The following is a 27,990-nucleotide window of genomic DNA, read 5'->3' as shown; positions in this document are numbered from 1 at the left end:
GAGTAGAACGGGCAGCCTAAAGGAGATGCACATAGCGTGGAGGGAGTAAATAGTGAAAAAATAGAAAAGAAAAAAAATGCATGATGAGCTGCATAGTTTGGTAGATAAATCGAGGAGATGACGAAAAGGATGGGGTGGTTCCTCTTTCGTGGAGCAACTCTTCACACGAATGGACCTCCCTTACAATGAGGAAGTCATGGTGGTTCCTCTACTGTCTAAATTTAAGGTACCGCAGATCGATCTATACGATGGATCTAAAAATTTTGTTGATCACCTTGAGAATTTCGAAGCGCACAAGACTCCATGGCTTCCTCGGGGAGGTGGCTTGCCACGCCTTCTCATTGACGCTGAAAGGAGTAGCACGGGGGTGGTTCGGGACCCTTCACTCTGGATCAATTACCAGTTTTGAGGAGCTTGCTAACCAGTTTCTCACGCAATTTTTTGGCAAGCAGAAGGCGCTGCAAGCCAGCAGCTTATCTGTTAACAATAAAATAGAAGGAATGAGAGAACCTGAAAACTTACCTAACACGCTCGAATAAAGAAAGGCTCACCATAGACGATTAGGATGAAAAGATAAGCTTAGTCGCAATTCTAGGAGGAATCTGGAGTACTTTGAAGTAGGAAAAGAAAAAGGGAGTGCATGAGTCAGCCTTTTTATAAATACACACAGCCGCCAACCAGCCTAGCACATTCACTTTGCAGAGGTGTTGAAACAGAGACTATATCAGTGACGTCGTTGAAATTATTGGATTTAGATCCTTAGAATCTTTGTAATCGTAACCCTTGGAATGTTAAAGAGAAAAAAATATAGACATGTAAATGTCACGTAATATTTTCATAATTTTTTTTCTATAGAAATCAAAGACCAAATTATTGAACTTCAAACTTTTTTGTTTCCCGAGGAATCATTAGTCAAAAGTCTTGTTTGGAAATATAAGTATTCTCAAATATTGTTTGGCTTAACTCAAGGCTAGAGTGTTAGATGACTTTTGGTCGACTAGATTCAATGTGGAATGTTCCCGAAAGACAATCTTGGGTAAAGCATCTAACCAATTGGGTTCTGCTAAATATTGTGTATGCTTTACTTGCAGGTATCATACCCCTCTTTCTCGTGGTGGCAGAACAAGTAGTCGAGACATTGCAGCAAGTGAATCAGTGGTGGGGAGTCTGGAGATGGGAAACATCAAATGGGCGTTGTTTTTTTATTGGAGGCCAACGTGGGAGGTATTTCTCAGTATTTTTCAATAACCGATATTCACTCATTTTAGCTTATCCTTTTACTTCAATCGTCCTGAAAAATGAAATAAAATCAACAACCGTTGTAATCCAGATGTTTGCTTGTGATTTGCTTGGCGGAAATATTGGGTTTTCATACCCATGAGCTTTATGAAGATTTAAAAGATTGAATTGGGCAGGTAGATTAATAGATTGTTGGTTTCCTTGGCGTTTTTCACGTGGTTTTGCAACGTACTAAGTGCATTCATATAACAATACACCCTGTAACATGATTGGTGGTTTGCTCCCCCAACATTTTGGTTTTTATTTGAATGAGCTTGTCCAGAAGTTTAAAATATGAAATATTTATGTCTGATAAGTGTAAGCAAACATGCATGCTGGTTTGCTGCCCAAAGATGACACCAGACAGAATAATGATTATTCTGCATGCTAGTTTTAGCAGATAATTCAGAGGAAAGAAGATAAGAAAATCACCCAAAAACACAGAGAAAACACCTCTGATGTTCAAATCAAAATTATCAAAATTCAAGAATGACCCAATAAACCCATAAGCTGGGTTGTAATAGCTGAAAATTGACCGTATCAGAATTTTACCAGAAATAGAAAAATTTCAATAATCATGCCAAAAACAAATATGTACAAAAAGAAGTAATTTGTCAAAAATCTGGCCCAAATCGAGCTCAAAATTACTTCCTAAATAATAAATGAAATATTACCATAACAGGCAAAAAATAACTAAAAATAAGAATAAAATAATGAAATTTGGCCTCAACAATGATGCACACTGAGCATAGCTAGGTGCCCACGACGTGCGTGCCGAAAAGAGCTTTCCGAATTGGGTTATATGCCCAATTCTGATACTTGTAGCCAAAGTTATGGTCAAAATACCGAAACATGCCCAGAACTACCCTAATCAAGAAAAGATCACGATTTCATGCCATTGTGCTGATCTGCCCCCTTAAGGTATTTTAGTGCAATCAATGTGTGATTTGACAACTCAACATCATCTGACTCAGATCCTCCTGTATCAAATAGTATTTGGTAGATCATTTTGATGGGTTATATAAAGGTTTAAACTTTGAAGGTTGGAGTTTATGGGCTATAATATGCTTGCTGGTTTGCTGCCCTCAATTTTTGCTTTCCTCACTTCATACACGAGTTTTATTAACGAACTACATAATGTATTAATGCTTTCATTTGAATATACACTTATTGGTTTGCTGCAAATACATTTTGGTTTTCATCCTAATGAACTGTATAAAGGTTTAAAGATTTGTAATCGCGTTCATCCATGAATGTAATCTTTGTAATTGGTTGGGTGTTAGCACTTATTGGTTTTCATTCAAACATATTACATGAAGGTTGAACCTCAGTCAACTAATTCAGGAATAATAACAAATCTCAACCATTTTTGGTTGATATATTGGCTGATGGTTTTCATGCACATGATAACCTTTTTAGGATGGTTCAAAGTCTCTTTTGGCTGGTTTGGGAATGTGATATATGCTTGGTGGTTTGTAAATGATCATGTCTTTGCTTTTCATTGTAATTTTAATTCTATACTTTTAAAAGAATTGTGATATGTGCAATCCAGAATATAGTTGTGACTTTGTGTATTTGGTTGATTCACTTTCGTTTTCAACAATTAATGTATATATATTCTCAGTCATTTGTATCATCTATTACTGGTTTGCTGTCTTAACTTTTTGGTTTACATGGGAAAGAGCTTGTGGTTTGAACTTGTGATTGTGTTGGAAGAGCATGCAACATGAATGTGCTTGGTGGATTGCTGTAAAAACATAATTTGATATGGAATTTGAATGTATTGCATTGGATATTTTATTTACTTTATTATTCTTTTTGCTGGTTTGTTGTGGTCATTTCATGAAGATGTAGCATCAACGTCTCGTCTACGGGTGGTTGGGCATTAACAGGTTGGTGTAAATGTTTTTTTTTATTATTTTATTATTGTGCTAGTGAAAGCATTATTGAAAGAGGTTGCATGATATAGTTCTAATATTCATGTTTTTGTTTTATAGATTGGTTAGATGGATGTGATGTCTATTTTACACATGTTTGGCAAAAGGAATATAGGACTGTAAGTACTCTAGTAAGGGTGTGCCTCTCGAGAAAAAGATGATGATTTTGGATAAAGATCAACAAAAAGGTTCATATTTGTTGCACTAGTACCACCGACTTGATTATCCCAAATGAATGAGCATTATGAAGTAGAGAAATTGTTGCATATATCGTTATGTATTAACAATGACATTGTGGCTACTGTAATAATTGGATTTGTCTACTTGCAACAAATTAGGTTGTATGATTGTTTGTCCCTGCATGTTCTTCATGAATGGATGATGTTAACCCCTATTCCTTCTTCGAACTACCTAGTTGATATCCCAATTACATCGCTTTCATGTCTTTCCAATGATTTTTTTAGCAGCAAATCTGTCTTGATATTTTAATTATAGTTTGTTTGGCATATGGGTAACAAAAAATTGATAGAAAATGCCCCTTAAGAACATCTCTTCTGAACCATATACTAGCCCTAGGCAAATAACTAGCGATGGCAAGACCCTTCCGATAGCTCATATAGGTGATTCTCCAATCTCTTCCTCCTCCTCTAATTTTGTTCTTCACAATTTATTACATATTTCTCAGATTACCCAAAACTTAGTTTTTGTAGATCAATTTTGCTTTGATAATTGTGTCTTCTTTGAATTTCATTATTCACATTTTTCTGTGAAGGACAAGCAAACTGAGACTCTTCTTTGCCAAAGACCAACACATAATGGGCTCTACGTTTTCCCTCCTCCAACTATCATAAAATCATCTCCCGCTACTTTTGTTGGTGAAAGAACTTCAATTGCTCAGTGGCATCATAGACTTGGCCATCCATCTCTTCGACTTGTGTCTCATTTATTCCCATTCATTCCCATTCAGTCTTCTTTCTTTTGTTAAGCTTGTCCACTTGCCAAATGTAGGCAACTACCATTTAGTCTTAATGTTAGTCGGTCTCCAAGACCTTTACATTTGATCTTTGTAGATGTTTGGGGTCTTTCCCCTTATATTTCACATGATGGTTTCAAGTACTACATTTCTTTTGTTGATGATTTTAGCTGATATACCTGGTTTTATCCGCTTGCTTCTAAGGGTGATTCTACATCCACATTTGTTCTTTTTTAAAAATACGTTGAACGACTATTTAATGCTAAAATTAAAATTGTTCAAATTGATTGGATAGGAGAATTTTGACTCCTCACCAATCTACTTCAATCTCAAGGCATTACACATAAACTCTCATGTCCTCACACCCACCAACAAAATGGCCTAGTGGAGAGAAAGCATTGCCACATCGTTGAGACTGACCTTGCTCTTTTAGCAACGACATCTCTCCCATACAAATTTTGGTCTGATACTTTTCATACAGCAGCTTATCTTATAAACTTTCTTCCCTCACCTTCGCTTCACAATAAGTCACCACATCTACTTCTCTTTAACAAAGGTCCAGATTACTCATTTCTAAAAGTGTTTGGGTCCGAATGTTGGTCCAATCTTCGGCCCTATAACAATCACAAAATCCACTTTTGTTCCCTTGTCTCTTTCTTGGATATAGTCCTATACATAAAGGCTATAAGTGTTTACACGTTCCCACCAATCGACTATATATATCTCGTGATGTTATTTTTAATGAAAATTCTTTTCTCTATCCCTCTTATTCTGTTTCAAATCTAAACTCTCCTCAATCTCATTTGGGCCCCAACATATCTCAACAAACACATACAACCCTCCCGATTCTCCAACCTTTTGTCTTGGGCCCAAATCCACCACATCATCCAAACCCATTAACTCTTCCTTCCATCCCCATCAAATTCAGCCCATCATCTTCATCTTCACAACATGTTTCGTCCTCTCCCCCAAAACTCACTCACGTTAACCCTAACCCTCATGTTTCTCTCATACCACCACCGTCCCTCCCACGCTCACCGATCATTACACGATCTAAAACAAACAATTCTCGTCCAAAACCCTTCACACATGGTCAAATTCCATACCCAAATCCTCGTCACTGTCTTACCCTCACCATCAAATTTTCCAAAGAACCATCTTCCTACACTACTGCATCCTGCTTCTCTGAGTGGTGTGACGCCATGAGCAAAGAATTTCAAGCTCTACTTCAGAGCAAAATTTGGCCGCTTGTTCCCTCTCCCCTTTCTTCTAATGTTGTTGGATGCAGGTGGGTGTTCCGAACCAAACACAATGCCAACAGCTCCATTGAAAGACGCATGGTGAGACTCGTCGCCAAGGGTTTTCACCAGAAGGAAGGCATCGACTATGCCAAGACATTCAACTCGGTTGTCAAACCCACTACAATCTGCTTAGTCCTCTTTCTCGCTCTGTCTCATAGATGGCCCATTTGGCAACTCAACATCCAAAATGCGTTCGTCCAGGGAGATCTCACCAAAACCTTCTACATGTCCCAGCCAATCGGTTTTGTTCATCCTGATCACCCCGAGTACGTCTGTCACTTTCATAAGGTCATTTATTGCCTTAAACAAGCACCTCATGCTTAGTTCACACAACTCTCATTTTGCCTCTTTGAGTATGGATTTCTCCCTTCCCAAGCTAACCCGTCTCTATTTATTTACTCTTGCAAATCCATTCTTATCTATGTATTGGTCTATGTAGATGATATAATAGTGACAAGTTATCATCCATCTCAAATTGATCAACTCATTTCATTTCTAACATCTGTTTTTCCTGTCAAAGGTTTAGGCCAGTTATCTTTTTTTTTTCTTAGTATTTAAATTTGTCATTTGGATACTGAAATTTCACTCTCTCAACAAAAATATATCTGTGATATTCTTTCTCGAGTAAATATGCTTTCAGTCAATGGAGTTAATTCTTCAATGGCTGCCTCTAGTCGCCTTTCTGTTTTAGACACTCCAACCTTTTTGGATCCTACATTGTATCGCTCCATTGTTGGAGGCCTTCAATACCTCTCCCTCACTCGTCTGGACATTGCTTTACAGTTAACAAAATCTGTCAGTTTATGGACAATCCAAAACACACACATTGGCAGGCTGTTAAATGTCTACTGAGATACCTTAAATAAACTCTTAATTTCGGTCTTCCTCCTTACAACTTCAAGCCTTTTCAAACATGGATTGGGTTGGTTGCCTGGATGATCGTCACTCTACGAGTGGCTTTTGTATTTTTTTGGGTAACAATTTAATTTCTTAAACTTTTCGCAAGCAACGCATTGTTGCTCGCTCTTGCACCGAAGCTGAATATAAGGCCCTCACCAACAAAACTGCCGAACTCCTTTGGATTCAAAATATTTTAAAGGAACTGCACATTTTTATTTCTAAAACTCATCTTCTATGGTGTGACAATCTTGGTGCAACCTACTTGTCTGCTAACCCAGTTCTACATTCCCGCACCAAGCACATGAAAATTGATTTCCATGTTGTTCGTGATTGAGTTGCTGCAAAAACTCTTCAAGTTGATTTTCTACCATCAAAAGACCCGCTGGCTGATATCCTCACAAAGCCCCTTGCAGCCTCTCGATTTCATCTTCTAAGAATGAGCCTCACTGTTATTGACACTCTGCTTGGCTTGAGGGGGGCATATTGAGCCATCTACGTTGGTCTCTAAATCACAACTGACATGGCAAGCACCAAGCGCATCAACCACTGCTCTAGAACCTTCAGGAATTATGTAGACAACTTGCGTGTGTCCTCTGTATTCTGTTGTAACCGTTTTGGTAGGAGAATTGTACAAACTCTGTGTAATGCAATATCATATAGCAGTGCACGTTCTCTATTTGTAATAATGCCTACGAAAAATTCCTTTTGTATTTGTCTATAAATGCCTCCTTGTACATCTCTACTTAATTAATGAGAAAATAGAAATACAGTTTCCTTTTCAAAGTCTATCATATAACTTAATTATATAAAAGTTGCTAACAAGTTGTCACTTTATATTTTTGTTTATTATGATGATGACGAGGTCAACAATCTCATGATCTACTAATTCAATTTGTATATATTAATGTCTTAAACATCTTTCTTGTCTTGTGTTCGCAATTTTTTAAACAAAAATGATCTGCACACTTTTAGAATGAATAAAATTTGCATAATTTTTTTAAAAAAAATGAATAAATTTAATTTTTATATAAAAAACTATTTTTTTAAGAATAGAATTTACTTATTTTCAATAGAAGCGTAGAAGACTTGTACACTATTTTGTATCTAACGTTACAATGTTTGAAATGTCTGAAGATTTGACCATTCTTTTATCTGATTATCTCTTATAAATGGTCATAAGACTCATAACTCGAGACTTTTCGGATCAGCTAAAGTTGGCAATGTTGAATGGGACTTAATATTAAAAAAATAACATTTTCGTATAGACTTTTAGCATGACATGGACGTGAGAGGAATCAGCATCCTAGAGTTCTTTAAAAATAGGAACTTCCACGTTTAAGTTCGATAAAATTCTATCATTTCAACATTTATTATAATGATAGCTAATAAATTTTAAAATAGGAACTTCCACATTTAAGCTTTGCTATGCACTAAACCGCTTACCGACGTTGACATGATTTTTTTTATTGAAAAGAAAAATAAAAAAAAAAAGAAAATTTTGAAAGAAGAAGAAGGTCATCTATCTCACAAAAAGTATTTCTATCTCAATTCGCACTGTTTCATTAAACGAATGTCTTACATGTCAATATCGATTACGTAGTTTGGTGTGCGACCTCACTTGTAAGAAAACTTTGCCTATAAAATTAATACTTGTCAATAGAAATACGTCATATTTAGAACTTGCTTGAAAATAAATATTATCTTAAAATTCTCATCCTATCTTCTTCTCAAATATTATTTAAATACAAACATTTTCAAATTAATTATTACAATTTTTTCAAACTAATCATTACAACTTTCTTAATTTTTTTTCAAAAAAAATAATTCAACTTTTTCAATTTTTCAAACAAAAATAATATTATAAAACGATATTCTAACAAGATTTTAACTTTATAATATTTTTTATTCAATTTTTTCTCCCACCTTTTCCAAAATTTAAAAAAATACTCAACTCAAATAATTTTAATACTACTATTTACAAATTATCTTATTAATATTTACAAAATTTTCATCACAATTCACTCTCCAAACCAGCCATGATATAAGAGGTACTTCAAAGTTTTTCTTATAGATTTTACTAACCAATATTTTACCAACTAAAAATTAAAAAAAAAAAAGTCAAACCAATGTTTATTACATTGAAAATGTGCTGCCGATTAGATGAAATTTATAAAAATAATACCTTTTAACCATCTCAAACTTATCGTTCAAACGGTCCTAAGTGACACCACCATATAATGTCATGTAATTTATTAAAAAAATTAAAAACAAAAATACAAAAACACTCAAATTACAAATTAGTTGATGGTACATCATTACACCTTTTATTACCTCAAACTTTGACAAAAACACTCAAACCCTAACACTCAAATGGAAGTCAAGCAAGCTTTAAGATACAAATTTGAAATATCAAAAGAAAAGAAAAGAAAAGAAAAGAAAAAACAAAAACAGAACACAGAACATGTTATCTCGCTGCTCATATTTCGCCATCCCATAATTCCTCAACAGTCCTGTACGGACCAAAAGTCTCGTGGACAAAGACGAAGTTCCCTGTTATCAATCTTGCCTGCACAATAAACATCGGGAACATATAATCGTCATTATACCATATTCATTGGACCTGATCAGAGACCCAGTAACAGCATCATAGAGGGAGCATAGAAAAATGCACTCTTACTGCAGTGATTTTTTTATTTTTAATTATTTTAGTTTTAAAAAAAATATTTTTTAATAATATTATAAGTTTTTTATTTTTTATTTTTAAATATCTAAAAGTGCTAAAAGATACATGTGTGAAAAAGTATAAAAAAAAAAAAAAAATTCTATAACTAACGGTAGCTCTCAATGAGAGCTAATTAGAACATTGGCTAATAATTTTTTTTTTTTTTTTTTAAATTTTATTTTATCGGTAAACAAGCTTTTATTAATCAAAAGAGTATACAAGAGTCCAATTACATGGGACGTATACAATAGCAACGCCTAACGACCAATTCAATTAATTAATTAATTAATTAATTAATTATTATTATTTTTTATCTCCAAAGCCAAGGGCCAATTCACTTGATAACATATTAGCAGGAAATAGCGACTGTATAAGCTGGTAAAAGCTATATATAGAATTGGCCATGAAAAAGAAAGGTGCAGTAAGTGATCCTGAAGTATAATTTAGAAAGACAATGTCTAACTGAATACATGCCTGCTCAATTTCGGACAATTTGGCGAGCAAGACTTCAGGTATAGACCAGTTGAAGATATCAAAGTTGTCCTTAATCCTTCCTTCATGTGTACTCTTTGGAAGCACACTATGACCCATTTGCAGACCCCAACGAAGGGCTACTTGTGCAGGAGTTTTGCCTACTTTCTCTGCAACCATACCTAGAATTGGATTCTTAAGAACGTCACTCTTGAGCCACGTAGTGCCAGGAGAGCCTAATGGCGAATATCCCTAGATAAAGAAAACATCACAGTGTTACCATTTTTAACAATCTTAAAACCTTCAATGATAGAAATAAAAAATATTCAACCTTTCACATAAGATTTGCCTCCTCAAAAATAGATAAACCATCTTAAAATACTGAAAATTTGCGTATAAACTCACAGATAAGTGAACTCCCTTGGATTTACAAAATGCATGTAATCCTGGTTGCTGCCATGAGGGGTGGCACTCCACCTGGTTAACAGCAGGAGGCACCCGTGCTACCTCCAACAGATGGCCAAGCTTCTTTGAAGAGAAATTGCTGACACCAATAGCTCGAGCCTTTCCAGAAACATAGAGTGCTTCCATTGCTTTCCACGTGCTAGGTATATCTGGTTGAATGAGGTTTTCTGGTTTAATGCCAATTGACCCTTTCTTCATCCGGACTGGCCAATGGATCTTAAAAAGTTGAGCAGCCTCATTTAGTCACAGTTAAATAATGTCCTCAATACCGCATCATCGAGAAGAAAATGATGTCAATACTAATATTTCAAAGTGTAATTTTCTGAGAAGAATAGAAGCAGACTCAAGGCATTCCATGACTTGGTCATAAGTACTATGCGTGGAATTTTTTTATTTTTATATATTTTTTTTAAAAAAAAGCCCTTCTATTTCACCTTCAATAGGTAGTTCTAGGAAGCCTTTCTAAAAGTTAGAAGACTGCAGGGTGTATCAAAGCAAAAACTAGTGTACCAAGTTTGTAGATATCCAAATCGCTCATAAGCTTTAATCAGTGATACATACAAGGTACAAGTCAAGATAATCAAGTTGCAAGTTTCGCAAAGTAGTATCCAAAGCCTCTGAAACATCTTCAGGTGCATGATCAGTGCTCCTGTGGATTATCTCATTTTTAGATGTAAAGAAAACGTACTAAATAAGATCAAAGATCCTGTTAGTAACTCATATAAGGAACAAAGCATTATCATTTTAAATGGAAACTTTTTACTCTATAAAACAAACCAGAGTTTAGAGGTAATCCACAAATCCTCACGCTTCACCACACCATCTTCAAATAGTTTCTTCAGAATGAGACCAATCTACAAGAAATGAGTAGTAGAAATCAGATCATGTACAATTCTTGCAAAAGCTTAAGCAATTTCAATTAGCAATAAAACAAGACTTAGAACATCATTACTAACTATTTCGTGCGTATCAAAAAATAATTAAGTAAAGAGAAAATGGATGTGTCAGCACTTAGCCCCATACCCCAGCATGCGCACTATGGCAAACTAACTGGGAATACTCATGAAGGCGTCCTTCCATGTCATCGAAATAGAAATCCGAAAAAAATGCCTAGGCGGTGGGTATTCGAATCTATAAGTAAATTCCATCTATGAAAGATATATAGTCCACAAGCTTGAATCAAATTGGTTGGCTAATATGCGACTCATGCTGTAGGAAGATCTAAAGCATCAAGTGTATCAGATACCTAAAGCAATTCTATAGCTTAGAATTTGGTCGTAGTGAGACGATACTAAAGGCTCAAGACGAGTGACACCAAGTTTTCAGAAAATATTTTACCTCCTTTTCATTACCTCCTTTTCATTACCTCCTTTTCAAGTGTATCAGATACCTAAAGCAATTCTATAGCTTAGAGTTTGGTCGTAGTTAGACGATACTAAAGGCTCAAGGCGAAGTTTTCAGAAAATATTTTACCTCCTTTTCATTGCCATAGAGTTGAGCGCAATCAATATGGCGGTATCCAACCTGCAGCACAAGTAAACATGTTGGCTTGTAGCTAGAGAGCTAATTAAGCTATTCTTTACTTTTCACACCACAAAAATTAATCATGACGTCCATAAAAACTCCAAAACCTAAAAATGGCGACAGCGGCAGATAAAGAAGGAAACGAAGAAGACCTTGATGGCACTGGCAGTGGCCACGGCTTCACCGAGGAGGCTGGGGTCGACCTGCGCCGTCCCCAGTCCCAAAGAAGGGATCTTAGCTCCCGTGTTCAACTCGAAGAACCGAATTTCGTGTGCCATGGTGCATGAATAAGGGGAAATCAGATCAGATGGAGGGAGAGAATGGACGAGAGTCAACGCAATGAAAAGGCTACGTACGAGATCACTTGTTTTTCTTTTCTTTTATTTTTTGGTGAAGAAATTTAATCTATGATGGAAGATAACTTTTACCTCAAGAGATGGATCATGTGGGGATACTGATGTGAAACGTAACTGGCTTTGAGACCAATAAAAACTGATGGCACAACTACCTCTCGTGCACTCTCTCCCTGAGAAGCTGAAGCTTGAACCCAATAAAAACTGATAGTTGTGGAAATGGTTGTGCAGAAAAGCATGCACAACTACCTCCCTTGACTTTTCTTCTAAGGAAAACCAATTAAAACTCGCACCAGAAACAAGGAAAAATATTAGAAGGAAGAAAGACCGATGTAATGAACTTCGAAATCCCTTGACTTTTCTCAATAACCTTTACAAAGAAAGTTTCAGTTTAGAATTTAGTTGAAATGATAAAATATTATTATTTTAATATTATTATTATTATTTTAAGATTTAAAAAAATTAAATTATTTATTATATTTTATATTAAAATTTTAAAAAATTATAATTATGAGTTAAAATAAGTTGAGATAAATTTATTAACTAAACGAAAAGTATTTAGACAATTCAGAAATTGTTATTCTAGCTACAAATGAAAGGGTATTCTTGTAATCTATACTGAATAAGACTATACACGTAATCTACTACATTTTAGGAGTGGGTAGCCCCCGCTGCCCCGCCCCGCTTCTGCCCCGCCCCCGCATGGGCAGGCGGGCTAACCCGCTCCGTCCATGCCGGGGCGGGGTCCCCCGCCCTGCATAGAGAGGGCATAGCGGGGGCGGGGGGCGGGATGACCCCAGCGGGGCCCCGCCCCGCCCCCCCCCTTCCACATTAAAAAAAAAATTTATTTATATATATTAAATAAATATATTGTATATAGATATACACAATTTATAAAAGACTTAAAATTATATTCAAGTCATTGGATTGCTTTGACCTCCTAGGCCAATCTTTATATAGGAGGCAAAGACAATACAATAGTCATTCTTAAGCAATGTGGGACTAAGTAGTAAGTCCCACACTGCTTAAGGATGACTATTGTTTTGCCTTAGCCTCCTATATAAAGATTGGTCTAGGAGGCCAAATCAATCCGAAATCTAACTCTAATGAGTTTAAATTTTTTTTATATTTATAAATTTTAATTTATTATTTAAATTATATTATAATTTGGGTCTAAAAAAATTTTTTTAAACCAAAAAAATTTTTTTTTAACATAATGTAGTGCCTAGGCGGGGGGCGGGGCGGATGGGGGTTTTTCCCCCGCCCCCCAGCACCGGGGCGGGGGACCCTGCCCCGGCCTCCCGGGGGCGGGGGCGGGGGAAAAACCCCTAACACCCGCATGGTGCGGGGCGGGGGGCGAGGGGCGGGGAGGGGGTGCCCCCACCCCACACCATGCGGGTAGCACCCCTACTGCATTTAATGAATCATGTGCCCATCACTTTCCCTTCATTGCTTATTATACTTCAGTTTCTTCACATTTAATGAATCATGTGCCCATTTGCCACCCTAACTTCAATCTATTCTTTAGAATTTATTATTAATCCCACTCTTCTAGCTACCATGGTATCAAGAAAATTACGAGTACTGAGAATGTACTCCTCTTCGATATTGCCTAATCCAAAGGCATAATTAAGATTCTAAGGGTGTAGCATCATCACTGGTAGGCTTATCTCGACTTTCAACCAACACAAGAAACAACTTAATTTGTAATTCTCAGATAACTCTTTTAATCTATTGGAGATTACTTCAAAATGTTGTATTCTGCTTTAATCTCGTAAGTGCTTCTATGGGATCATCGTAAGATTAACTCCAAACTCTTAAATGTAGTCCATCAATAAAAGAACTCCAAGTATTGAAAATCCCAGTTTTCTCAACATCTTGAAACCATATCAATGCATTTCCCTCTATATAAAATGAGGACATCAAAATCTTTTGCCCATCCGGCATGGGGTGTAAGGCAAAGTAATGATTTTTCTTAGAAATCCACTCAGTTGGATTCTCCCCATCAAATCTTGCAAATTCTAATTTTATAGAATGAAGTTTCATATCTGCCGACACCCCAGAATGCTCAAAATTAAGACCTTCTTCCTGTTTGCATTACCATTCTGATATCCCAGTCTTCCTCCATTCACAGCTTCTAACAATACATCTATTTTCGAATTCAACATCTCTAAATAACCCTAGTGGTCCTTAACCCTCTTTTCTTGCTATTCTTGGTGCTGCCTTAATCCCCAAACCATGTTTTCCAACTCCTTGAACCGAATCCCATATGCCATTATTCTCGAAAATTGGAAAAAAATTTCGACCCTATAACTATCACAAAATCCACTTCTATTACATTCCTTGTCTCTTTCTTGGATATAGTCGTATACATAAAGGCTATAAGTGTTTACACGTTCCCACCAATCTGCCATATATATCTCATGTTGTTATTTTTAATGAAAATTCTTTTCCCTATCTCTCTTATTCTGTTTCAGGTCTAAACTCTCCTCAATCTCATTTGGGCCTCAACATATCTCAACAAACACATACAACCCTCCCAATTCTCCAACTTTCCGTCTTGGGCACAAATCCACCACATCATCCAAACCCATTAACTCTTCCCTCCAGCTCCATCACATTCAGCCCATCATCTTCATCTTCACAACCTGTTTCGTCTTCTCCCCCAAATACGACTCATGGTAACCCTAACCCTCATGTTTCTCTCATACCACCGCCCCTCCCATGCTCACCGATCATTATACGGTCTAAAACAAACAATTCCCGTCCGAAACCCTTCACACATGGTCAAATCCCATACCCAAATCCTCGTCACTGTCGTACCCTCACCATCAAAGTTCCCGAAGAACCATTGTCCTACACCACTGCATCTCATTTCTCTGAGTGGCGTGACACCATGAGTAAAGAATTTTAAGCTCTACTTCAGAGCAAAACTTGGTCTCTTGTTCCCTCCCACCCTCCTTCTAATGTTGTTGGATGCAGGTGGGTGTTCCGAACCAAGCATAGTGCCGACGGCTCCATCGAAAGACGCAAGGCGAGACTCATCGCCAAGGGTTTTCACTAGAAGGAAGGCATCGACTATGCTGAAACATTCAGCCCGGTTGTGAAACCAACTGCAATCTGCTTAGTCCTCTCTCTCATTGTGTCTCATCGATGGCCCATTCGGCAACTTGACATCCAAAATGCGTTTGTTCATGGAGATCTCACCAAAACCGTCTACATGTCCCAGACAATCGGTTTTGTTCATTCTGAACACCCCTAGTATGTCTGTCACTTACATAAGGCCATTTATGGCCTTAAACAAGCACATCATGCTTGGTTCACACAACTCTCATCTCGCCTATTTGAGTATGGATTTCATCCTTCCCAAGCTGACCCGTCTCTATTTATTTACTCTTACAAGTCCATTTTTATCTATGTACTGGTCTACGTAGATGATATAATATTGACAAGTTCTCATCCATCTCAAATTGATCAACTCATTTCATTTCTAACATCTGTTTTTCCTGTCAAAGATTTAGGCCAGTTAAATTTTTTTCTTAGTATTGAAATTTGTCATTTGGAAACTGGAATTTTACTCTCTCAATAGAAATATATCTTTGATATTCTTTCTCGAGTAAATATGCTTTCAGTCAATGGAGTTAATTCTCCAATGGCTGCCTCTAGTCACCTTTCTGTTTTTGACACTCCAACCTTTTTGGATCTTACATTGTATCGCTCCATTGGTTGGAGCCTTCAATATGTCTCCCTCACTCGTCCGGACATTGCTTTCACAGTTAACAAAATCTGTCAGTTTATATACAATCCAAAACACACATATTGGTAGGCTATTAAACGTCTACTGAGATACCTTTAACAAACTCTTAATTTCGGTCTCTTCATTCACAAGTCTTCCTCCCTACAACTTCAAGCATTTTCAGACACGGATTGGGCTGGTTGTCCGGATGATCGTCACTCTACATGTGGCTTTTGTATTTTTTTTTTTTTTTTGGGTAACAATCTAATCTCCTGGAGTTCTCACAAGCAACGCATTGTTGCTCGCTCTAGCACCAAAGCTAAATATAAGGCCCTCACCAACAAAATTGCCGAACTCCTTTGGATTCAAAATCTTTTAAAGGAACTGCACATTTTTATTTCTAAAAATCATCTTCTATGGTGTGACAATCTTGGTGCAACCTACCTATCCGTTAACCCAATTCTACATTCTTGCACCAAGTACATGGAAATTGATTTTCATTTTGTTTGTGATCAAGTTGCTATAAAAACTCTTCATGTTGCTTTTCTACCACCAAAAGACCAACTAGCTGATATCCTCACTAAATCCCCTTGCAACCTCTCGATTTCATCTTCTCAGAATTAGCCTCACTGTTGTTGAGACCCCGCTTGGCTCCAGGGGCGTATTGAGCCATCTACATTGGACTCCAAATCACAAGTGACATGACAAGCACCAAGCACATCAACCACTGCTCTAGAACCTTTAGGAATTACGTAGACAAGTGTATGTGTCCTCTGTATTTTGTTTTAACCGTTTTGGCAGGAAAGTTGTACAATGCAATACCATATAACAGTGCACGTTCTCTGTTTGTAATAATGCCTAGAAAAGATTCCTTTTGTATTTGTCTATAAATGCCTCCTTATACATCTTTATTTAATTAATGAGAATATAGAAATACAATTTCCTTTTCAAAGTCTATCATATAACTTAATTATATAAAAGTTGCTAACAAGTTGTCACTTTATAGTTTTGTTTATTATAATGACGACGAGGTCAACAATCTCATGATCTACTAATTCAATTTGTATATATTCTTAAAGAACTCTTTTAAAAAATAAGAGCTTTAATATGCACTAAATCACATACCGACACTGACATAAGTTTTTTTATTGAAAAGAAAAAAAAAATTGAGAGAAGAAGAATATTATCTGTCTCACGAAAATTATTTTCGTCTCAATTTATGTTGTTTTATTAAACGAATATCTTACATGTCAGTATCGATGCGTGGTTTGGTGTGCGACCTCGCTTGCAATAAGATTCTTTCTATAAAATTAAAACTTGTCAATAGAAATACGTCATATTTAGAACATGCTTGAAAATAAATCTTATTTCAAAATTCTCATCATATCTTCTTCTTAAACATTATTCAAATACAAATATTTTTAAATTAATTATTATAATATTTTTAAATTAATCATTACTTTTATTCATAAAATTTTCATCTCAATTCACTCCCCAAGTGAGCCTTGATGTAAGAGGTACTTCAAAGTTTGACCATATAGATTTTACAAACTAATATTTTACCAACTAAAAAAAAAATAAAAAATAGTCAAACCAATGTTTATTACATTGAAAATGTGCTGCCGATTAGATGAAATTTATGAAAATAATATCCTTTAATCATATGAGACTTACCGCTCAAACGGTCCTAAGTGACACCACCATATAATGTCCAGTGATTTATTAAAAAAATTAAAAATAAAAATACAAAAACACTCAAATTACAAACGAGTTGATGGTACATCATTACACCTTTTATTACCTCAAACTTTGACAAAAACAATCAAACCCTAAGTAGCATCTTTACCAAGTGGAAGTCAAGTAAGCTTTAAGAGCATTGGCATTAGATTAGCTAAATACTTTTTCATCTTTAAATTTAACAAATATCATCCATATTTGTTCCACATTGATTTAACTAAATTGTTTTCATCCAAACTATAACCTACAGTAAATCCATTCTTCTTTTCAAATATGAAAAGAACTATGACAAGTTTAAAAGTATTTTTTAAAATTATTATATTATAGATATAAGATTTTACCATCTATATACATATGAGATTATTATATTATAGATAGTTAGATTGTGAAAATAAAAATGAATAAGATTTGTTGGAGGTTATTAAAGATTATGAAAATAAAATAAAAATTAATAAAAAAATATAAATAATAAAAAATAATAATATTTTATTATTATAGAGAATGTGATAACTAATCTAATGTAAACTTTAAATTTTAAATGATTAGCTAAAAATAAAAAAATTACATATTAATCAAAATTTAAAGAATATGATAGTCAATCTATTATTAATGCTCTGAGATACAAATTTGAAGAGTGAGAGTGGCAATTTCAAATCCCTCGAAATATCAAAAGAAAAAAAAAAAAAAAAAAACAGAATAAACATCGAGAACATGACAACACTTTGCTTACTTTTTTCTATTGAACCTGCAGCAGTTATCTCGCTCATGCTCATATTTCACCATCCCATAATTCCTCAACAGTCCTGTACGGACCAAAAGTCTCATGGACCAAGTAGGAGTTCCCTGTCATCAATCTTTCCTGCACAATAAACATCGCGAACATATAATCGTCATTATACCATATTCATAGAGGGAATTAATTAGCATTATTATAATGATGAAAAATGCTAATATGTCGTCAATGTTTGCTTTCTTATTTTGATTCTTCATGTATTAATCATTTTTTTTATCGATAAACAAGTTTTTATTAATCAAAAGAGTCCACAAGAGCCTAAGTATATGGAACTTGTGTAAGAGCAACGCCTAAGCGTATGATTGCAGCAAAACTTAAAGGACCAATTCACTTGATAACATATTAGCAGGAAATAGCGACTGTATATGCTGGTAAAAGCTATATATAGAATTGGCAATGAAAAAAAAAATGGTGCAGTAAGTTCTGAAGTATAATTTAGAAAGACAATGTCTAACTGAATACATGCCTGCTCAATTTCGGACAATTTGGCGAGCAAGACTTCAGGTATAGACCAGTTGAAGATATCAAAGTTGTCCTTAATCCTTCCTTCATGTGTACTCTTTGGAAGCACACTATGACCCATTTGCAGGCATCAACGAAGGGCTACTTGTGCAGGAGTTTTGCCTACTTTCTCTGCAACCATACCTAGAATTGGATTCTTAAGAACGTCACTGTTGACCCACGTACTGCCGGGAGAGCCTAATGGTGAATATCCCTAGATAAAGAAAACATCACAGTGTTACCATTTTTAACAATCTTAAGACCTTCAATTATAGAAATAAAAAATATTCAACTAAACTCCCTTGGATTTACCTCCTCAAAAATAGATAAACAATCTTAAAATACTGAGCATTTCAAAATTTGCGTATAAACTCACAGATAAGTGAACTCCCTTGGATTTACAAAATGCATGTAATCCTGCCTGCTGCCATGAAGGGTGGCACTCCACTTGGTTAACAACAGGAGGCACCCGTGCTACCTCCAACAGATGGCCAAGCTTCTTTGAAGAGAAATTGCTGACTCCAATAGCTCGAGCCTTTCCAGAAACATAGAGTGCTTCCATTGCTTTCCACGTGCTAGATATATCTGTAAAAATACACGAAAATACATGCTAGAAATCAGAATCTAAAATAGCAATATTGAAAACGAAAATGGTGAAAATATACCTGCGGAAGCCATGTTTCCAGAATGCATATAGACAGATCTTCTCCTCCTTGCTCCTCACAAAATATCAGCTATCAATGGAGCAAGCCAATGGACATATGGAGAGGAGGAGGGACCTAGCCTCTTATAAAAGAAAACTCATGGAGTCCACCCATTAAGGACTCAAATCAATATGGGTCTATACAAATTCCATAATCAAGACCCTTGGTTTTCCAGGCCTACATACGTAATTATACCACAATATAAATAGGATATAATCCTATATTACTAAGGTGCAACAAACCCCAAATGATCACTCAACATAGTGGGTTAGAACAGAATATCATTGTGAGCTATATATATGTCTAACTCGTTTTATAAAAGTGCAATCAAATGAAGCCCATATTTAAAATATTCTAACATTCTCCCACTTGGGCAAACATTGATTGCTATAAAATAAAACTTGTTTAAAAAAATAAATAAATAAATAAATAAAAATGACTCTCGGGTTAGACTACAAAGGTGGCCACACAAAAACATAGCTCAAATGATAGCACCTTAGAAAACACGATCCGGTCCAATAAGAATATCAACATCGAACATGGAAATCGTTACACCACTTAAACGATGTAAGACCACTCCACAGCTACAAATGCTAATATCCTTATCGACATGGATCCCCATCCTCCAACCAATGTGGTAGTATGTAGCATGAACTTAGCACCAATGTGATCAAAAGTTGTGCTAATTCATATCAGTCCTCATAATGCTTCAAAATGAAGCCATGTCTCTTAAAGAGACTCATCTTATGTCTTTTGCCCATATATCTCGAGATCATAATGATATTATAATAAAAGACATAAGCCAAATGCATGCTCAAAAACTTAGTGTATGAATAGGGGAGATTTATTATTATTGGAAAGGGGCTGCACCCTAAAACAAATGGGTTACCTACGTACCCTGTAAAGGGATCAAGCCAAAACGTAGTTCTTTTTACATAAGTAACTCCCACTAACCAAAAACATCAAAAGTTTCCACAATACCCATATTAGTAACATGTGTTTTAAAAACTTTAGGAGCAAGTCCCTTAGTCAAAGGATCTGCAATCATCGCCTCTGTATTAACATGCTCTATCTTTGTCTGCCCTTCTTTAACTCTATCTCTGACCACCAAATACTTGATGTCAATGTGCTTGGATCCACTAGAACTTTTATTATTCTTTGAAAAGAATACCGCTGCACTATTATCACAATAAATAGTAATTGGCCTCGAGATGGAATCAACAACTTTTAATTCAGAAATAAAGTTTCTTAACCAAACAGCTTGGATAGTAGCTCCATAACACGCCACAAATTCAGCTTGCATAGTAGAAGATGCCACCAGAGTTTGCTTAACACTCTTCCAAGAAATAGCACCCCCAGCTAGCATAAAAACATAACCTGAGGTCGATTTCAAATCATCTTGACATCCAGCAAAATCAGAATCTGAGTAGCCTACCACCTCAAGGTGATTTGAACGCTGGAATGTGAGCATGTAACCTTCAGTTTTCTTCAAGTATCTCATAACTTTCTTAGCTGCTTTCCAATGCTCTTGCCCTGGATTCGACTGAAACCTGCTAAGAACACTAACTGCATAGGCAATATCTGGTCTAGTGCAAACTTGAGCATACATCAAACTCCCCACAGCACTAGCATATGGTATGTTCTTTACAGAATCCCTTTCAAGTTCATTCTTGGGACATTGAGTTTTGTTGAACTTATCTCCTTTTATGATTGGTACATCACCAGGTGCACAGTTATGCATTTCAAATCTTTGCAGTACACGTCGTATATAAGCTTTCTGAGAAAGCCCCAACAAACCACGAGCTCTATCACGACATATTTCAATGCTAAGCACAAAAGAAGCTTCTCCTAGATCTTTCATCTCAAAATTAGCAGATAACATTTTCTTTGTTTCATGAAGTAGTCCCAAGTCACTGCTGGCAAGCAAAATGTCATCTACGTACAGAATAAGAAAAATAAAGTTTCTCCCACTGGTCTTGCGATATATACACTGGTCCAGTGCATTTTCAACAAAACCAAGTGAAGTTACAACCTCATCAAACTTCAAATACCACTGTCGAGACGCTTGCTTCAGGCCATATAAGGATTTATTTAACTTACAAACCAAGTTTTCTTTTCCCTTCTCAACAAAACCTTCAGGTTGTCTCATATAAACTTCTTCATAAAGATCTCCATTCAAAAATGCTGTCTTTACATCCATCTGATGAAACTCCAAATCATAGTGCGCCACGAGTGCCAGGATAATTCTAAAAGAATCTTTAGACGAAACTGGTAAAAAAGTTTCATTATAATCAATGCCTTCCCGCTGAGTGAACCATTTTGCAACTAATCTTGCCTTCTTTCGTTCAACATTCCCTTTCGAGTCTAATTTACTTTTGAAAATCCATTTGTTGTCAATAGCTTTAGCATCTGGAGGAAGTTCAACAAGTTCCCAGACTCTATTCTTTTCCATAGAATTCATTTCATCTTCCATAGCACTTAACCACTTATCTGACTCAGAACATGTCAAGGCTTGCTTAAAAGTAACAGGATCAACTACATGCCCAATATTAAAATCACTTTCTAACAAATAGACAATGTAATCATTAGGCAATGCTGACCTTCTTTCTCTTTGAGATCTTCTGACTTGTGGCTCAGAAACTGACTCTACCATTGTTGGAATTTCTTCTTGTTGTTCAGGTTCTTCACTAACAATCTCAATTGGCGGAGAAACAGCTCTTTCCTGTATAACAGGAACTGGAACAACAACTGGATTAGGATCAGCAAATAACTCCTTCAATACAGAACTCCCACTGACACCAACATCATTTTCCAGAAATTTTGCAGTAATGGACTCAACAATTCTGGTGCCACGATTAGGACAATAGAACTTATATCCTTTTGATCTATCTGGGTATCCAATAAAATAACCAGGAGTAGATTTTGGGTCTAGTTTCTTTTCAAGAGGATTATAAATCCTAACCTCAGCTGGACATCCCCAAACTCTGAAATGAGCCAAACTTGGCTTACGGCCTGTCCACAATTCAAAAGGAGTTTTTGAAACAGCTTTACTGGGAACCCTGTTTAAAATGTACATAGCAGTTTTCAAAGCTTCACCCCATAGATATTCTGGCAAATTTGTTCTGCTCATCATACTCCTAACCATGTCCTTTAGAGTCCGATTTCGTCTTTCAGAGACACCATTCTGCTCGGGTGTTCCTGGCATGGTGTATTGAGGCACTATTCCACACCCTTGTAAAAATTTTGCAAAATCGCCCATGTTTTGACCAGACTCATCATACTTCCCATAATACTCGCCGCCTCGGTCAGATCTTACAACCTTAATACTTTTCCCACATTGATTTTCTACTTCCATTTTGAATATCTTAAATTTCTCAAGAGCTAGAGATTTATCATTAATCAGGTAAACATATCCATAGCGTGAGAAATCATCAATGAAAGTTATGAAGTACTTATTCCCACATATGGTAGAAGATAAAGGTCCACTAATGTCGGTATGTATTAATTCTAAAATACCGTCACTCCTAATAGAACCCTTTCTTGTGGATTTAGTCAGCTTTCCTCTTATACAGTCCACACATGTGTTAAAATCTAAAAAATCAAGAGAATGAAGTATTTCAACTTTTACCAATCTCTCCATTCTTTCCTTTGAAATATGTCCTAATCTCTTATGCCACAACATAGAAGATGATTCATGGATTAAAGACCTTTTCTTCGCTACATTGGTAACACAAGAGACTTCACCAAAAGAAGCCAAAGTCATTCTATATAAACCATCACACAAAAGACCATTTCCAACCAAACGGGAATCATAGAACAATTCAACTTTTCCATTGCCAAACTTAAAAGAAAAACCAGATTCATCAAGTTTTGATATAGAAATCAAATTCCGTCTCATTGACGGTACAAAAACTGTGTTCTCCAAAACAAGAGTAAAACCAGACTCCAAAGACAACTTTATTACTCCTATAAACTCGACCTTCACTCGAACTCCATTCCCAACGCATAAGCTTACTTCATTCTCACTTGGCCTCCGTTTGCTTACGAACCCCTGCAAGGAATTCGCAATATGAATACTTGCACCTGAGTCTATCCACCAAGAATTTAAAGGCACATCTACTAAAGAAGACTCAAAACAAACTAAGGCCAATGGGGTACCTGTCGAGTTCTTCTTCTTCTTCTCCAACCAAATTTTAAACTTAAAACAATCCTTTTGCCAATGACCCTTCTTCTTACAAAACTTGCACTGATCATTTTTCTTCACAGTTTCTTTAGAACCACCAGAAGTCTGACCTTCAAACCTTTTACTGTGCTGATTTCGGTGTGACTTATTTCCCTTGTGGAACTTCGACTTATGATTATGAAAGGACCCCTTGTTCTGTTGTGGTTGAAAAGCTAATTGCACAGTTTCAACGGTCTCACGACGCATCCTACACTCCTCTTGGGCACATACTACTATCAAATCATTTAAATCCCATTTATCTCGCTGAGCATTGTAAGCTACCTTTAGCTGATTAAACTGGCTAGGAAGACTATTAAGAACATGATAAACCAGAAAAGGCTCAGCTATGGGAATTTTGAGGGCTTCTAGCTTAGAGGATATATGTATCATTTTCATAATATACTCCCTAACTCCACTAGAACCATCATATTTCATACTCATCAGTCTATCCATCAGGTCTCCAGTTTCAGCTTTATCGGATTCAAGAAACCTTTGTCCTATGGCACCCAAAAATTGCTTAGCATTATCACTGTCTGGAATAGCTCCCATAATAGAATCTGATATAGAACGCTTGATAATCTTAAGACAAAGTCTGTTTGCCCTATCCCACTCTTGATATTCAGCCACATATTCGGTAGTACTCTTATCAGTAGGTTTTGAAGGTTGGTCTTCTAGGACAAAATCCAATCCCAAAAGACCAAGAGCAATTTCTACGTCTCGTTTCCATCTCACATAATTATTCCCAGTCAAAGTTTCAATAGCAGATAATTGACTTGAAATAGAGGAGGCACTCAAAACTGTGGAAACATGAAATAGTACATTTTATTTAATTATCATCCAAACAAATAGCATGCAGTCAATAGATGATATCAAATCTTTCTAATTAATATGAGCTATTAATTAGACAATACATAATTAAGCTCGGAACCATATGAGCTTCATTACAATAAGAGCCTTGGTGCATCATTGTAAAGTCACCTTTGGGCTAACTAAACAACATGCTATAAGGTACTCTTAAAACATATCACAAAACTAATTAATAAAATCACATCAGTTTCAAAATACCATCACCTTTAGGCAGAAGGAAATTTTTAGACTAATGTAATCTCATTAATTAATTCACACAATTTTCTAAAATATCACACACAATAACACCTTTGGGCAAGATATTATGTGCAATAAATTAGAAAATAAAGATATCCTTTTTTAAATATCAATGAGTGTGCCACTTTGGCGGCTACCACCCACAAATATTTCAAAAATTTTATTTAAAGAAATAATAAGGATAATCTAAATGCCCATAAATTACAATCACAAAATGATAATAATAATCATCAACTTGATACAATCACAATGAAAATTTAAATGTGATTGTGATACTAAAACAGTGTGAATAGATCAAACATATAAGACAATAAATATGTCTAAAATTAAATATGAATTTGGAATGCATATGTATGAAATACTTAAAACAAGTCACAAAATTAACATGCATCCAAAACATGTTAAGAGAGAGAGTACACATATGCACAGATCATATAAGATACTGACTATTCACCACAAAAAAAATTATAATATTCGGTACACTGTAGCCCACAGAAAAATGTGTAAATAACATTCAAAAATATAAAACAGTGTCTTATGATTTAATAGGGCGAGTAAATAAATACTGGAAAAAGAAAACCAGAAAAAACAGTTTTTATTGTGCTACACGTGCCGCACGCGCCACCTGCTGCGCGTGGGCAACGATCTCGCTGGAGGTGAATTCATCTTCAACCTCCAGCCGGGTCAGCAAGCGGGTCGCGGGTCTGAAAATCGGGTCTACGGGTTTTTAAACGGATTTTTCTCAATTTCTTGCAATTCTTGGATCAAAAACTAAAATTAATTTAGGGGAAACAATATATAGTGCCCGAAAAACACATATATGGTGTTTTAAAACAATGGGTATCAATATTTAAGGAAGATTAGACAAATTTCGAAATGGGTATTAACCCTAGTTTTGTAAAAACTCAAAACCGAAACACATTATCAATTAAACACATCTAAAACAAGTAAATATCATTCCAAAAACCGATCTTGATATGAGTTTGATCAATCGATTGTGTAATTACGATTTTCTTGCCCAAAAAAGGTTCCGAAAATTAAAACAAAAATGTAAATTGTGAAACCATAACAGTAAAGTTGCGGAAACAATGAAAAGAAAATAGAAACCCAACCAGATTGAAGATTTACAGCAAATAAATCTTACACATTTCATTTTGAGCGATCGGTTTGCATAAATAAAATAAAACCGAAAATAGAACACCAAAAATTGCATCATCGCAAGATTCTAATCCTAGCATGGTGGCTCTGATACCAAATGTAAAAATACACGAAAATACATGCTAGAAATCAGAATCTAAAATAGCAATATTGAAAACGAAAATGGTGAAAATATACCTGCGGAAGCCATGTTTCCAGAATGCATATAGACAGATCTTCTCCTCCTTGCTCCTCACAAAATATCAGCTATCAATGGGGCAAGCCAATGGACATATGGAGAGGAGGAGGGACCTAGCCTCTTATAAAAGAAAACTCATGGAGTCCACCCATTAAGGACTCAAATCAATATGGGTCTATACAAATTCCATAATCAAGACCCTTGGTTTTCCAGGCCTACATACGTAATTATACCACAATATAAATAGGATATAATCCTATATTACTAAGGTGCAACAAACCCCAAATGATCACTCAACATAGTGGGTTAAAACAGAATATCATTGTGAGCTATATATATGTCTAACCCGTTTTATAAAAGTGCAATCAAATGAAGTCCATATTTAAAATATTCTAACAATATCTTGTTGAATGAGGTTTTCTGGTTTAATGCCTATTGACCCCTTCTTCATCCGGACTGGCAAATGGATCTTAAAAAGTTGAGCAGCCTCATTTAGTCACAGTTAAATAATGTCCTCAATACCACATCATCGAGAAGAAAATGATGTCAATACTAATATCTCAAAGTTTAATTTTCTCTGAGAAGAATAGAAGCAGACTCTGTTGGTTTTAAACAATGGAATCAGAAACAGAGGAAAACAGAGAAATCACTTGAGAAACCTCAACCCTTTTAGTTCACGGATTGATACTATGATTCTACTATTCATCTTCCATTGTTCATGCTTTTATAATCTTACATAGAGACTCACAAAATTCATTTAAAATAGAAATGCAACTTCCAACACAGACTAATAATAAGAAAGTTTAATATAGTAAAATAGAAATATGAAGAGTTTCTAGGAAATAAACATCACAATAACTGATCTTCAATACTCCTCCTTGATGTGATTTCCAGTTACACCAAGCTGTGATCTGAGAAACTGAAACTTGTCTTTTGGGAGTGCTTTTGTGAATATATCAGCAAGTTGTTCTTCTGATCTACAAAACTTCAAAGCAATTTCACCATTTGATTCAACTTCACGCAAGAAATGATATTTAATTGCAATATGTTTAGTTCTACAATGTTGGACTGGATTTTTGGCAATTGCAATTGCTGATTTGTTATCACAGAAAATTTCAGTAGATTCCAACTGTTTCTCCCCCATGTCTTCAAGTATTCTTCTCAACCAAATGGCTTGATTTGCACAACTTGCAGCTGCCACATACTCTGCTTCAGCAGTTGATTGTGCCACATTGCCTTGCTTTTTCGAACTCCAGGAAAACATAGTAGATCCTAGACTGAAACAATAACCTGAAGTGCTCCTCAAATCATCACATGAATCTGCCCAATCACTGTCTGTAAATCCCAACAGCTTTGTATTTGAAGTTTTCTTATACCAAATACCAAAGCTGATAGTTCCCTGCAAGTATCTCAAAATTCTCTTGGCTGTTCCAAGATGTATTTGGCTAGGATATTGCATGAATCTTGAAAGTAAACTGGTGGCATACAAGATATCAGGTCTGGTGTTACACAGATACAATAAACTTCCTACCAAACTTTTATAAATCGAAGCATCCACCTTATTTCCACCATCTTCCTTTTTTAATTTCTCATTAGGAATTAATGGAGTTGCCACAGGTTTACAGCCTAACATATTGAATCTTCTTAAGAGATCTTCAGTGTACTTCCTCTGGGAACAGAAGATTCCTTCAGCTTCTTGACTTACTTCCATACCTAGGAAATAATGCATATTTCCTAAATCACTCATCTCAAAACTTGCCATCATTTCTTTTTTAAATTTTTCAATTTTTCCAACATTACTTCCTGTAAAAACCAGATCATCCACAGAAAGAGATACAATGATCAAATCATTACTATTTTGAGACTTTACATACAAGGTAGGTTCACTCTTGCTCCTCTTGAAGCCTTGCTCAATAAAATATTGATCAATTCT

At 35.7% G+C, this 27,990-nt stretch overlaps 1 protein-coding gene and 1 pseudogene across 1 annotated transcript; both read right to left on the bottom strand.

The window, feature by feature from the left end:
- Positions 1-27,990, bottom strand: part of LOC108981009 — a 36,394-nt pseudogene that overhangs the window by 3,857 nt on the left and 4,547 nt on the right.
- LOC109010015 (NADPH-dependent aldo-keto reductase, chloroplastic-like) lies at positions 8,630-11,928 on the bottom strand. The gene is made up of 7 exons (XM_035688810.1): positions 11,724-11,928; positions 11,521-11,571; positions 10,825-10,901; positions 10,609-10,696; positions 9,988-10,263; positions 9,586-9,834; positions 8,630-8,955 (listed from the first exon to the last, which is right to left on the bottom strand). The coding sequence occupies exons 1-7, from the start codon at positions 11,847-11,849 to the stop codon at positions 8,866-8,868; spliced, it is 957 nt and encodes a 318-aa protein (XP_035544703.1). The 5' UTR covers positions 11,850-11,928; the 3' UTR covers positions 8,630-8,865.

Source organism: Juglans regia, chromosome 3 (genome assembly GCF_001411555.2).
Source record: "Juglans regia cultivar Chandler chromosome 3, Walnut 2.0, whole genome shotgun sequence".
Lineage (NCBI taxonomy): Eukaryota > Viridiplantae > Streptophyta > Magnoliopsida > Fagales > Juglandaceae > Juglans > Juglans regia.
Note: the sequence above shows the minus strand (reverse complement) of the source record. Positions and strands in the feature narration are given on the sequence as shown.

What these genes read in the sequence shown, in the direction of transcription:
- LOC109010015 (XM_035688810.1), bottom strand. Translation starts at nt 11,849, where the DNA reads ATGGCACACGAAATTCGGTTCTTCGAGTTGAACACGGGAGCTAAGATC. An exon ending in TCTATGGCAATGAAAAGGAG is followed by an intron (nt 10,902 to 11,520) that starts GTAAAATATTTT and finishes CATTTCTTGTAG; the next exon opens with ATTGGTCTCATTCTGAAGAA. An exon ending in ATTATCTTGACTTGTACCTT is followed by an intron (nt 10,264 to 10,608) that starts GTATGTATCACT and finishes CAACTTTTTAAG; the next exon opens with ATCCATTGGCCAGTCCGGAT.